General features: G+C 38.4%; 1 protein-coding gene across 1 annotated transcript in view; it reads right to left on the reverse strand.

Annotated features, from left to right (window-relative positions):
- Window positions 1-13,977, reverse strand: part of Rnf17 (ring finger protein 17) — a 123,806-nt gene that overhangs the window by 52,041 nt on the left and 57,788 nt on the right. Inside the window, 6 exon segments of the mRNA XM_052733126.1 lie at window positions 758-911; window positions 4,016-4,157; window positions 6,202-6,392; window positions 9,532-9,700; window positions 11,035-11,224; window positions 13,114-13,272. Coding sequence (XP_052589086.1) covers window positions 758-911; window positions 4,016-4,157; window positions 6,202-6,392; window positions 9,532-9,700; window positions 11,035-11,224; window positions 13,114-13,272 — 1,005 coding nt within the window.

Here is a 13,977-nt window from a genome sequence, read left to right on the forward strand (position 1 = left end):
TTTATCCTGAGACAGGGTTTTAGATAAGTCACTCAGACCATGGATTTTCAGCCCTTCTGCCCCAGCTTACACAACAGCTGAGATTACAGGCAGGGTCACAACACCTGGATCTACTTTTAATTTTTTAATATTTCATTTTGCAGTAGTTCTTGCTGATGTTTCTAAGACATGATATACAGTCATATAGTTCAGGTTAGCCTCGAACTTGCTATGTAGCTGAGGACGACTTTGAAGTGATTGTCCTGCTTCTGCCTCCTAAGTGCTAGTGTGAGCCATGATGCCGGGCTCTAATTCTATTACTTGTGAGCTAAATTCAATTACTTGAGAATGTAGAAAATGTACAGAAAGAAAGGAAAAATTAAATAATAAATCAATTCTCTAGGAAAGAGGAATACAGTAATTCAGAAAAGAAGCTAAGAGATTTGTACCTTAACAAACAAGCAAACAAACAAACAAAAGAAAACAGCAAGAAACAGATGAAGGTAGAGGCAGCCAACTTTCAAGAATGGATTTCTGCTGCTCTGCATCATCTACTGGTTTTCTAGTCAGTTCCTGATGATTAATTCCTAATCAAGTAAATCAAATTCTAGTAGCCAGAGATTCACCTCCTAATGTTACCACTGCCTTCTAAAGACATATAACAGAACACATGGTAAGAAAAGATAACACTGCCTCCATGGTTTACTTTCTAACAGTTCAGATGATGCCAGCTCTGTCATACAACATTTCCTTGTGGAAACAATATGCACTTTCCTACCAATGACTTTTGCACGATACCAAATTCCATCTTCAAATTTTGCTACACAGGCTTGATCCTGGACTGGACAAAGGATTTCCAGATTTTCTCCATCTTCACCTTTATAGAATTCCTCAATTGTCTTTAAAAGAGATAAAAAGTCCAGGTTCTCCATCTGAGGAAGAAAGGGATATGGCACTGTAGCTTCATAGAAAATGGAAACTCAAATGTTGAATTTATTATAGGCATTGCTCAGAAATTCATAAACACTAAACCTGGCATTAGATATAGATCTACCAATCAGGCATTATGTAACTTATTTTTGAGACTATTTCAGAATCAGATAAAATTAGTATATGTAGACATAACAAAACTAAAATTCCATTCAGCAAGGTAACTTACTAGACATGTCTGTGTACATGCATATATACTCTAAACTTTTGTTTTTAGCAAAACTAAGTCATACAGTACATAAAATTTAAAGATTTTTATTTTATGTGTATGTCTGTACATCACATGCATACATGATGCCCATGGGAACCAGAAGAGGGCACTAGATACTCCTGGAATTGGCATTATAGATGTTTGTGAGCCACCATGTGGGTGCTGGAAACTGAACCTTGGTCCTCTGAAAAAAACAAAACAAAAAACCCGCCAGTGCTCTTAACCACTGCACATCTCTCCAGCTCACTGTATGCATAATTTAGTGAGCAGCATTTTTCTATTAATTCTCAGTTTGCTTCAGTAAATGTTCCTTTCCACTAATGTTTCTAGGTCATATTTAGTTTTCTCTAAATGATCTGAATGATTATGCAATCGAAGATTATATAATGTTTCTGGCAGTTATCTCTGGAATTCATAAGCTAACTCTATAAGCTAGCACAGCTCTCTTTTAAGAATAACTTTTCCAGGGTGGGGGCTGGAGAGATGGTTCACTGGTTAAGAGTGCATGCTGCTCTTGTGGAGGACCCAAGTTCCAGCAACTATGTCAGGTGGCTCACAACCACCTGAAATTCCAGATTCAGGAGGATCCATAGCCTCTGGCCTCTCCCACCACTTGCACTTATAAGCACACCCTGCACACATAAAATTAAAATAATAAAAATAAATTAAAAAAACTAACCTCTTCTGGGCCAATGAAATACCTTGGCCAGCAAAGGTGCTTACTGCCAAGTCTGACAACCTAGTTTTCTGTGCTCCACATGGTGGGAGGAGAGGACCAACTCTGACAAGTTGTCCTCTGACCTCCACACTTGGACCATCAAAAAACAAAAAAACAAAAAACAAACCAAAGCCTCCCTTTCTGCAGAATTTTCCACCTTCTAGGTTTATATGTGTCTTAGTTAGAGTTTCTATTGGTGTGAAGAGACACCATGACCACAGCAATTCTTCTAAAGAAAACATTTAATTGAGGTGGTTCACTTACAGTTCAAAGGTTCAGTCCATTATCATCATGGGAGGGAGCATGATGACATGCAGGCAGATGTGGTGCTGGAGTAGCTGAGAGTCCTACCATCTTGCAGGCAATAGGAAGTCAACTGACTCTCAGGGTGGTATTCCGAGCATAGGAAACTTCAAAGCCTGCCCCCACTGTGACAAGACCATACCCGCTTCAACAAACTCCTAATAGTGCTACTCCCTATGAGATTATGGGGGCAATTATATTCAAACTATCACAATGAGGTTACATCCTTATACTATTAAATGTTTTTAAAATCACATTTATGTATGTGTGAGTACATGTATTACACCATCCCTGTGAAGGTTAAACAACTTGCAAAAGTAATTCTCTCCTACCATATGGGTTCCCAGACCAATCTCAGGTTGTAAGACTTGGCAGCAAGTTTTTTTTTTCTTTTTTATCCAAGGAGCCATCTTGTTAGCATTCTTCTTATGCTATTGAGTACACTATACCCACTGTATTTTCCCCAAAGTGACTATTATATCCAAAGGTTTGATAGATTTCAGCCAAACCTTTTTTGCTTAATTTTTACTGGTGATTTTGTACACTAATGCTGCAATGCACTGGAAGATGTAATACTTACAATTCACTACTAGTATGCTAAAATTTATGTGGTAACTGTGACCATGATTCTGACTTTTCTCATCAGACAGGAATATTACTTTTCTTGTGCTCACTAATTAGTCTGATAGCTTTGATGCCACAAATATCTACTTCCTTATAATTTATCTAGCAGTTTTAAAATAAACTGGTAATTCTCTCTTAAATCAAAATGCAATAGGACTGGTCCACACTGGTAACCCCAGCACTCAAGAGGCAGAGGCAGGCAGATCTATGAGTTTGAGGCCAGCCTGGTCTGTATACTGAGTTCCAAGCAGGCCAAGGACAAATAGCAAGATTTTGTCTCAAAGAAACAAACAAATTTTCTTTTTCTTTTTTTTAAAGTTTTATTTATTTATTATGTACATAGAAGAGGGCGCCAGATCTCATTAAAGATGGTTGTGAGCTACCATGTGGGTGCTGGGAATTGAACTCAGGACCTCTGGAAGAGCAGTCAGTGCTCTTAACCTCTGAGCCATCTCTCCAGCCCAACAAATTTTCTTAACATTAATAACTGGCATTTGGAGAACTAATTAAATACTCTTGACTAGGGGAAAGAGAAGCATAGAAACTTTAGAAACAATACTTTCAGACCATACAAAATAGCCTACTTTAATAAAAGAAACCTATTTTATTTAAGGATGCGGTAAATTCACAAGCCCTATATATATATTTTTTTTGAGACAGGTCTTCCTATAGTCCTGACCAACAACTCCAAGGGGGTTTCCCCTGCCTGTCATTGGAGTCTTTGTTAAGATAATTTGTGGCTCTTAGGGGAGTATTTTCACCCCAAGTGGTATAACTTCATTCAAGGGTGTGTGTGTGTGTGTGTGTGTGTGTGTGTGTGTGTGTGTGTGTGTGTGTGTGTGTGTGTGTGTGTGTGTAAAATAACAAAGTAATATATTTTCCCATGGTTTTTTTAAACATCATTTCAATTGATAAGATACCTACAACACAATCCCTATACTAAAGGCTCAGGGACTATTGTGGAAGTGGGAACAGGAGGACTGAGAGCCAGAAGTCCAGATATTACTATGAGATTTAATTAATTTTTATTCACTCCTGTTAAATATTTCTATTTAAAAATCCAAAGGGTTGAGGATTTAGCTCAGTGGTAGAGCACTTGTCTAGCAAGTGTAAGGCCCCCGGTTAGGTCCTCAGCTCTGAAAACAAACAAAAAACCCAAAACTCTTAAAAGAATATATACATATACTTACAAACTGAAGGTAAAAGTCAGTAGGGCTATTTATATGGCAAACCATGACTGAAACTTCTGTCATCTCTTCAGGCAAAATGGGTGGATGATAGCATAAAGTTGTATTTTTTTCACTGTGACTTCTTGGTGATTGTGACCTAAACCTAATTAAAAGCATAATAAGCAAAGCCATTCTGATAAAGGTTTTTGGCTTGTACCAACACTGACTTATTTACCAAAAGTATACCATTTTCAATGTCTCTCTTCTAACGTATTTCTTGGCATGGTTTCCACTTATTCAGCCAGGATGAACAGGAGCTCAATAAAAAAGCCTCAGATTTGTATGGGCATTTTGGAGCTGGAACTTGTCAAAGGCATTTCAATGATTGCTGTGGACTGTGGTGGTGCTCAGGTGTGGACAGCTGAATCTCTGTGGTCTTTTCCAGTTTCTATATCTCTATTTTTCTAAAGGAAACCTATGTGGGCCATTTCTGGAGTTACCTAGTCCCACAGGATAGAGAATTAGAATCTTCTGCTGTCTCCATAGTTACTTAAGTCACCTTAATTTTGGTTTATGTGAAACAAACAGAAAAAGGAAATGCTAAGTATCTATGTTAGATCCAGACATTAAGTATAGATTAGTGGTCATGAACCCATCCCAAAGGCTAAATGATTTAAGTCAGGAACAGCTAAATTACAATTCTTGGAACTCTAATAGCTTCTTATAAAGTTAACAAAACTCAAAATATGTTTAGTATCTATACATATTTTCTATTTTTTTTCCCGGAGCTGAGGACCGAACCCAGGGCCTTGTGCTTGCTAGGCAAGCGCTCTACCACTGAGCTAAATCCCCAACCTCCATATCTTCTAGTTTTTATTTACTTTATTTGTGTGCGTGTAAGGTACGTGTAAAAATGAGGGCGTTCACAATACATATGTGGAGCGCGGAGAACAACTTCAGGTATAGGTCTTAGCTTTCCACCTTGTTTGACATGACATCTCCATTCTTCTGCTGTACAGGATGGGCTAGCTGGCTCATGAGTTTCCAGAGCTTCTCCTGCCTCTGCCTTCCTCTCTCTCATCTCTCCATAGGAGCACTGAGATTCCATCTTGTGCTGTGTGTGCAGAGGTGTTTTATGTGGGTCTGGAGATTAGAACTCAGTCCTCAAGTTGGTGTGGCAAGTACTTTTACCTACTGAGCCACTTCCTCAGTCTCTATTTTTTTTTTTTTTGAGCTGGGGATCGAACCCAGGGCCTTGTGTTTGCTAGGCAAGCATTCTACCACTGGGCTAAATCCCCAACCCCCTCAGTCTCTATTTTAAGTTGCCTTAATTTCTCTAATTTCTTAAACCAAACTAAGTGCAATTTTCACAAATAACTATACTTAGATAACATGATAGCAATGTTTTGAAACCACTGAAGTTCAGTTTAGAGCCCACAATAAATTTTTTAGACTGATTTTATGTGTATGTTTTATCTGTAAGCATGTATGTATACCACATGCATGCCTGGTTTCCCTCAGAGACCAGAAGAAAGAATCAGATCCCCTGGAACTGTTGTTACAGATGGTTACGTGCCACCATGTGAGTGCCTGGAACTGAATCAGATCCTCTGTAAAAACAGCACATACTCTTAACCACTGAGCCATCTCTCCAGCATGAGCCTATGATTTTTATCATCATCACTGTTTGAGACAGAGGCTCACAGTAGCCAATCCTGGCTTTGAACTTGCTATGTAGCTAAGGATGACCTTATGTTTCTGATCTTCCTGCCTTCCCTCCTGAGTACTAGGGCTATCAGAATGTGCCTCCGCGCCTGGTTCATAGGGTGCTAGGGATTGAACCCAGGGCTTTGTGCATGCTAGGCAGACATTCTAACAAGTGAGCTACATGCCTAGGCCAGATTCCCTTATTTTTAAAACCTTTCTTTTCCTATTTATAGCTATAATCTTAAAAAAAGGTTTACTTTTATGTTTCTGAGTCTTCTGCCTGCAGGTATGTATATGTACCGAACATGAATGTGTTGTCTAAGGAGAGTAGGAGGCAGCATTGGAACTAGGGTTACAGTAAATTGTGAACTGCCTTGTGGGTGCTGGGAACCAAACTGTGTATTCTATAAGAGCAGCTAGTGCTCCTAACTGCTGAGCCATCTCTCAAGCCCATACAACTTCAATCTTGAAGAATATTTAAGTTTTAACAAGTTACTTACCTTGCTAGTTCCATAAAAACCAACGCATCTCTGAGAGACACAGGCATATCACTGCTGATTTTATTTGTTGGTGGTTTCTGCAGATCTACAATAAGCACATCATCTTCTTCTCCAAAAACTTTCATTAAAACAGCCTTGTTATTTACCATTTTCAAAAATTCTACTTTTGCCTCCTTTTCCCAGCCTTCACTCTATGGGAGAAAATAAATTCCAAAGTAGTTAGTAATTACAGTTAGATCTAATGTTAGTGTTGGATATAGCTTTGTACCAGCCCACCTGCAACTTAGTAAAGGCACTGAACCAATCATAAGCATTTAGGAAACAGCTGAGGCTGTAAACCAAAAGCAATCTATATATGTACAATATAGATATACGATGATCTACAGATACAACCTTAAGATGGTTATAAGTTTGTAAGTCACTTTAGAATAGTAATGAAAATTGGGGGCTGGAGAAATGGCTTAGTGGTTTGGAGTACTTGCTACTCTTGCAACTGGGGTTTGGTTCCCAGCACCCACCTGGTGGGTCATAACCATCTGTAACTCTAGTTCCAGGGGAGTCTGGTGCCTTCATAGGCACCAGGCACACACTTATATATATGGAGGCAAAATATTAATAAATATAATATAAAATAAATACATCTACAAAAATATTAATGAAAATTATAATGACTTTAAGATATATTGAATATAAATTTTCCACTTAAATTACAAAACTTCAAAAGATAATTCTGAATTCTGAATTTAAGACCACAGTACTGTAACAGCATAACAGAGACTAAATAATGGACACTAAATGTTGGTAGCATAGCACAAAGGTCTTTGTGCCCACAAATCTCCAGAGAAACCAGAAATGTTAAGCACACAGGATTGTCTTTCCAATAGGAAAAAATGAAAAACCTGTTTTTCCATCCAGAAAGCTGAGAATTGGAAACTAATTGCCTGGTCATCTGTGTTATCTGTAGGGCCAGGCCATATCAAGCTTCTACAGCCAGGACTGGAGGTGACTAGTAATCTAAATGACCCTGCTAGACAGAGGCTCTCCAAGCTCCCACAACCAGGACCAGAGATGGCTAATAGCCCACATAACCTCTACACTATCTGTATGCTGAGACCAGACCAGACCTTTAGGCCCTTAAGGTGGTACAGGTAGCTTTTCTCTAGAACCCATCTTCTTGGAGGAAATGATCTGTACCCTGAGTTGAGTTTCGATGTAATTATGCTTCCTTGTGTAATGGGGATTGTATTAATCCAGGAAACTTTTTTCCAAACTATACTGGGCTTAAACACTTTGGGAATAAACCATCTGACATTAGACTCCCTTAAGTTTGATCCAGGGTGAAATCAGTCTGCACCAGGTTTTCATTCCTATTTCTTTAGGTGGTTCTCTTCAGTGTATGACACCTGCAGGGACCCCCTCAACTAAACAAAGAAAACCTGATGACTAGGGATGTAGCTCAGTTGGCAGTGTACTTGCCCAGCGAAAACAAAACCCAGTACTACATTAACCAAGTCTGGCCATTGTGGTATTGTATTCCCCAAAATATTGTGCATGCTAATAAACTTAACTGGGGTCAGAGACAGAACAACCACAATATTAAACATAGAAGTTAGGCAGTGGTAGCACACGCCTTTAATCCTAGCATTCCAGAGGCAGAAATCCATCTATTCAAGGATACAGCCAAGCATAGTGACTCACACCTTTAATCCCAGAAAGCCAGCCTTTAATCCCAGGGAGTGATGGCAAGAACAGAAAGATATATAAGGCGTGGAGACCAGAAACTAGAGGCATTTGGCTGGTAGGCATTTGCCTGGTTAAGCATTTGGCTGGTTAAGCATTCAGGCTTCTAGCAGCAGTTCAGCTGAGAGCCATTGGGATGAGGACACAGAAGCTTCCAGTCTGAGGAAACAGGACCAGCTGAGAAGTTGGCCAGGTGAGGTTAGCTGTGGCTTGTTCTGTCTCTCTGATCTTCCAGTGTTTAACCCAATACCTGGCTCAGGTTTGATTTTATTAATAAGAACTGTTATCCTGACTAGTCTTGTCACCTTGATATACCTTAGAGTCATAAGAGAGGAGAAACTTCAGTTCAGGTTACCTAAATCAGATTGGTCTGAGGACACGTCTGTTAAAGACTGTCTTGATTTTTAATTAATGCAGGAGGGCCCACCCACTGTGGGCAGCACCATCCCCAGGCAGGTGGTGCTGGGCTGTTTAATAGAGTTAGCTAATCATGAACCTGCAAGCAAACCAGTAAGCAAACAGCATGGGCATCCTCCATGGTTCTGAGCTGGAAGTACAAGTCAAATAAACCCTTTCTGCCCCAAGCTGCTTTTGGCCAGTGTTTTACTACAGCAACAGGGATCAAGCTAGGACAACTCCATAATCTCAGCACTCAGAAGGCAGAGGCAGGAAGACTGGAATTTTAAGGGCATCGTGGTTATGTAGGAATTTGAGGCCAGTATGGGCCACATGAAATCCTATCTCAAACAAAACAAAACAAAACAAAAAACAAAACAAAAAACAACAACAACAAAACAGTTGTCTGATGTGTTGCTGGAAACTGAACTCTGGTCCTCTGCAGGTGCTTTCAACTGCTGAGTCATCTTTCTAGCCTCATTTTACTTTAAAAAAAAAATTCAAAGCTGGGCTGTGGTGATGCATGCCTTTAATCCTAACACTTGGGAGGCAGAGGCAGGAGGATTGCTGAGTTTAAGGCTAGCCTGGGATATACAGCGAGTTCTAAGATGGCTAGGGCTACAGTGAAAAGCCCTATCTTGAAAAACCAAAGATCATTCACTCATTTACTCTGCTCACAACTGTTGAATACCCACTATGAAGTAGAAGAGGAGCTGCTATGTGTTGGGAATACAATGATGAACCAAGGCACAGACTTCTGCTTTCATAGACCTTATAACAGAAGAACTGCCACACAGATACTTTTATATACAGTTCCAATCTCCTAGGATTTCTTAGGGGAAAAGATTCATAAATAATTCCAAACAGAATGCTATGCGACTCATAAATAAAATACAGAGAAAGAGGGGGAAATGTCTAGAAATATACAGTGTCCCATTTCCTAACTGATTTCTTCCTACAAAATTGACTCTAAAATGTAGTGTTTAACTTGGATATTTCATTATGTTCACATGAACTTTCTTGAACTCAAAATTTCATTAAAATATTTTCAGCTATGGAAGCTGAGGATCATAGCACTAATAGTTCGTAAGCAGAATGTGTTTGTCAAGATTAACTGGTTCTTTCAGACTAGCTCAGCAACACAACTAAAACTCCAACAGCCTTTTCAGGAGAATCACTTTCCATCCCACTTACTGAATTGTATGGAACGATGTCTTTCAAGGAGCACAGGTGTGCTAAAGGTGGGACATCTTTCAGCAGTTCTTCACTATATGGTTCAGACTTCCGTAGAAGCAGACAGAAGTCACTTAGTGTAATATGTTGTTCACCAACATGCTCTGGTCGCATATGTGTGTCACCAACTCTGGGAAGAAGTAATATTGAGAATAATGTTCCACTGGGCATGGTTGGTCATACACACTTTTTAATCTCAGTACACAGGTGGTAGAAGCAGAGGCAGATGAATCTCTGCTGGTCTGAGGCCAACCTAGGTCTATAAAGTGAGTTCCAGGCCAGCCGCCCGTGCTATGTCATAAGACCCTGTCTCAGGAAAGATAAATAGCCAGGTGGTGGTTATGCCTGCCTTCTTCAATCCCAGCACTTGGGAGGCAGATGCAGGTGGATCTCTGTGAGTTCAGGACCAGCCTGATCTACAGAGCAAGATCCAGGACAGCCATCAAAACTACATAGAGAAACCGTCTCAAAAAAAAAACCAAAAAGAAAGATAAATAAAAAATGTTTCAGCCGGGCAGTGGTGGTGCACGCCTTTAATCCCAGCACTCGGGAGGCAGAGGCAGGCGGATCTTTGTGAGTTCGAGGCCAGCCTGGTCTACAGAGCGAGATCCAGGAACGGCGCAAAGCTACACAGAGAAACCCTGTCTCAAAAAACAAAACAAAACAAAAAAAACCAAACCAAAACAAAACAAAACAAAAAAAAGTTTCAATCTTTGAACATCTTTTCTCCTTTACAAGGTGTGTACTTCTAAGGATAACTACCTGAAGTTAAATCTTGCAGAATTTATATTCTAAAGTAATACTTTTTATTAATAATTTTATTATTATTTAATTATTAAACAGAAACTATTCTATTACATAGAATTAAATCTTGACTACCTTTATTTGAATTTATTCAATTTAAACTTAAAGAGAATAATGGCTCATCTTCTCATATACATGTATATACATATATATTCATATTTATAAAATTGTGAGCATTAAATAAAGTAGCCATGCTATAGACAGTAGTGGTTCTCACTACAAAACCATTTCAATTTCTTTCCCTAAGACCTAGGAAAAGAGTTTTGAATACCTATAATAAGTTAGACAGCATCACTCTTAAACATCCCTTAATGAATTTATAGCAGTAAGATTAAAAATTTAGCCAATCGCTTATAGCTAACTATTAATACTTTATTTAGAAGCATCAGTATATTATCCTCTGCTCTGCGACAACATAAGATATGCATCTAGAGCACATAAAAAGTTCTTTTTCAAGTTCCTTTTCTAATAATACTGATAAAGGACAATATTTAACTTACTTTGTAAGACAAATATACAGCAAAATAATAAAACAGAAGCCTTGGAAGTGAACGATGATAAGTCTTTTACTGTTACTAACTTCTTTCTTTCCTTTAATTCTCTTTCCCATAAATGTTTCTAAGCAGGCCACAAACATAAAATAATCACAAAGATTCATACCCTGTGATGATCAGGACTTCAGAATTTCCAAAATCTACCATGAATATCTGTATTAGTGAAATTTCACAGACTGAGAATTTGGTTGGATTACATGGTTTTCTAATATTTTTAGTTTTTGTTGGAATTATTTCAGTGATAATTCCTCGACACCACATTCTGTTCTCAATACTGTTGACAAATATTCTTGCACCTAATAATAGGAGAGACAAATCATTAGCGTTTATGAAAAAAAAAGACATTAAGTAAAGCTCTAACTTACAAATATGTGTCTTAGTTTTCCAACTGAGAAGTCTTAATTCATTGATTTATTAAATCATACGGTACTGCCAAGTGCTATGAGAATAAAAGGTAACGTACTGTGGCAGTTTCTTTACTACAGAAACTCATAGGCTAATTGAGGGGCTAAAAATACAAAGTACAAGTTGTTACTTAGTGAGGAGCTTTGTTTTACAAACTATTATTAGCACAGTCAAATGAGATTGTCTTGCCATCAAAAAGCTAAAGGAAGGCCTTTCACAAATCACTAGCTCACTATTCCCTCACACATACACCTATGAATATATTGACTTACATGATATACTACTTTCTCTCGGTAAAAGCAAGTTAGAATTAAAATACAATGAATATGAAATTCCAAAATTAATTAACACTCATTAGCAGTGTGATTCAGAGAAGGGGAGGGTAAACTAAGGACTTAGTTCAAACTACTGTCTATGAAAAACGATTAAGAAAGAGGCCTGAAAATGAATGTATCCTATGAGCTGTCAATGTTTTCATCCTTTTGTGTTCGAAACCACTTGATCTCGACAATAATCCTATGGAGTTGTATTTTTTCTTTTTCTTTCTTTCCTTTTTTTTTCTTCAGTTTTTTTGAGACAGGGTTTCTCTGTGTAGTCCTGGAACCCACTCTGTAGACCAGGCTGGCCTCGAACTCACAGAGATCCGCCTGGCTCTGCCTCCCGAGTGCTGGGATTAAAGGCATGCACCACCACCGCCCTGCGGTTTTTTTGTTTTGTTTGTTTTCTGGAGAAAGGGTCTTACTATGTATCTCTAGCTGTCCTGGAACTCACTATGTAGACCAGGCTGGCCTTGAACTCTCACAGAGATCTGCCTGCTTCTACCTCCTGAGTGCTGGGATTGAAGGTGTTCCCCACTACACCCGACATGGAGTTGGTTCTTTTATTGTAGGAAACTGAGGTGTGAGGCTCAGAAAATGGTATGTCAAATGTGTCATTTTAACAGACGAAGCAACACAAACTGCCAGGACCAAGGCCTCTCTAACCTTCCCTAGGTTTTCCCTCAAGCAAAAAATAAAGTCTGCCTCCCTAAAGTTTCTTTATCTAAGAGAACTTCCAAAATACTAGGATTGTCTTAAACTCCATAGCAATGTTCAGAAAGACAGAAAAGATTAATCATCAGAAAAAAGAAGACAGTAAAAAGTCATTAAATAGTGTAGATAGGCTTTCCGTCTGTTCTGAGGTCAGCTCTCAGAGATCTCCTGAAGGGCTTTATTTGCATGTATTTGCAATAATTTACTCCTGGCTCGGGCTTCCTTCTCTTTCACCTTGGTTCTCTCTAAGAAGTGGTTAAACTTCAATCCTCTAGCCTTCTTATAGCTCCTATGTACATTACTATATTTCTTCTTCTTCTCTCTTGTTAACCTGTCTCGTTATAGAACATTGGCTATGGTCTGGATGGTGGATAGGAAAGGGTTAACTTCTTGTCTATCCCAACAGAACAGAGAGAGGCTGCAAGTCTAGTTCAAGCCATAGTGAGGTAGGAGAAACAAGGTAAGCTGGAACCCACTCTCTTAACAGTCCTATATTCTGAAGAGGTCTAGAGAAACTGTCATAGATCTGTAATTTAAAAAGCAACTCACTTTATAATGGAGTTGTTATACTCTAAACATGTGTCAAGATTTGATTTTAATATTTAGCTAACTTACCAAATAATTTATGTTAAATAACTCTAAAACTTTTATGTGAATATTAAAAAAATCTTTTAGCAAGTCTATGTAGGTCGGTCAAATATTACAGTATTTAAAACAAACTTGATAGTATAATTTGGAGGAATCTTTACCTAGCTCCAAAATGTCTGAAGGATCAAGGTGCAAGTTCTTATTACAAACTTGCTTCATCTTCTTCTCCAATACTGTTGCATCTTTTATTTGTGAATATTTCCGCACATAGAAGTGGCAAGGATGTATTACATGGCTTACAAAGACTAGCTCTGGACAACCTGTCAAGAATCCATATTTAAAGCACATTATTAAAACATGGCTAGGAAAGAACCATAAAATGTGAGCAACTGTAATTTCCTAAAAACAAACAATCCCAAACAAGCAAACAAACAACAACAAACAGAAACAAAAACAAACCTGTCTTATAGCAATGAGTTTTTAAAATAACTAGGTCTAATGAAAGAGTCTAAACCCCAAATCCCTTGTGCATGTGTGCTGTCAGGGACAGAACATGGCTGACATGCACATTAGGCAAACGCTATACCACTGAATGACACTGCCTCCACTATGAACTCTTTAGCAACAAGAACTGCAAATACTTTGTCTTACTTGAGAAACATTTTCTATAGGTCAAACTCAAGTTCATGTGAAGTTCTACAGTCACATTATGTGCTGTAACTATTTTATCATAAAACTTAAGTGTTTTTGTGAACTTAGTTGGATCTTAGAATCACATTGATAATGATTAGAATCCCAGGAGAGTCCACCAAAATCAGGTCAATACATATGAATACTACAAAAGCAATACAGCGGATGGCTACTCTGCATCCAGGTCTTATAAATTAAGTTAAAAGGCAATCTGCCTAGGCCAAGTCAAAGTACACAGCAATAGTTAGGGAAGTGTGTCCTTTGGTGCATGTGGACCAGAGAGAGTTAATGACAGTAAAAGTTCTTATTTATATAGGAATAATTAGTCCAATTAT

The sequence above is a fragment of the Peromyscus californicus genome, unplaced genomic scaffold (assembly GCF_007827085.1).
Source record: "Peromyscus californicus insignis strain IS unplaced genomic scaffold, ASM782708v3 Scaffold_12__1_contigs__length_115047231, whole genome shotgun sequence".
Lineage (NCBI taxonomy): Eukaryota > Metazoa > Chordata > Mammalia > Rodentia > Cricetidae > Peromyscus > Peromyscus californicus.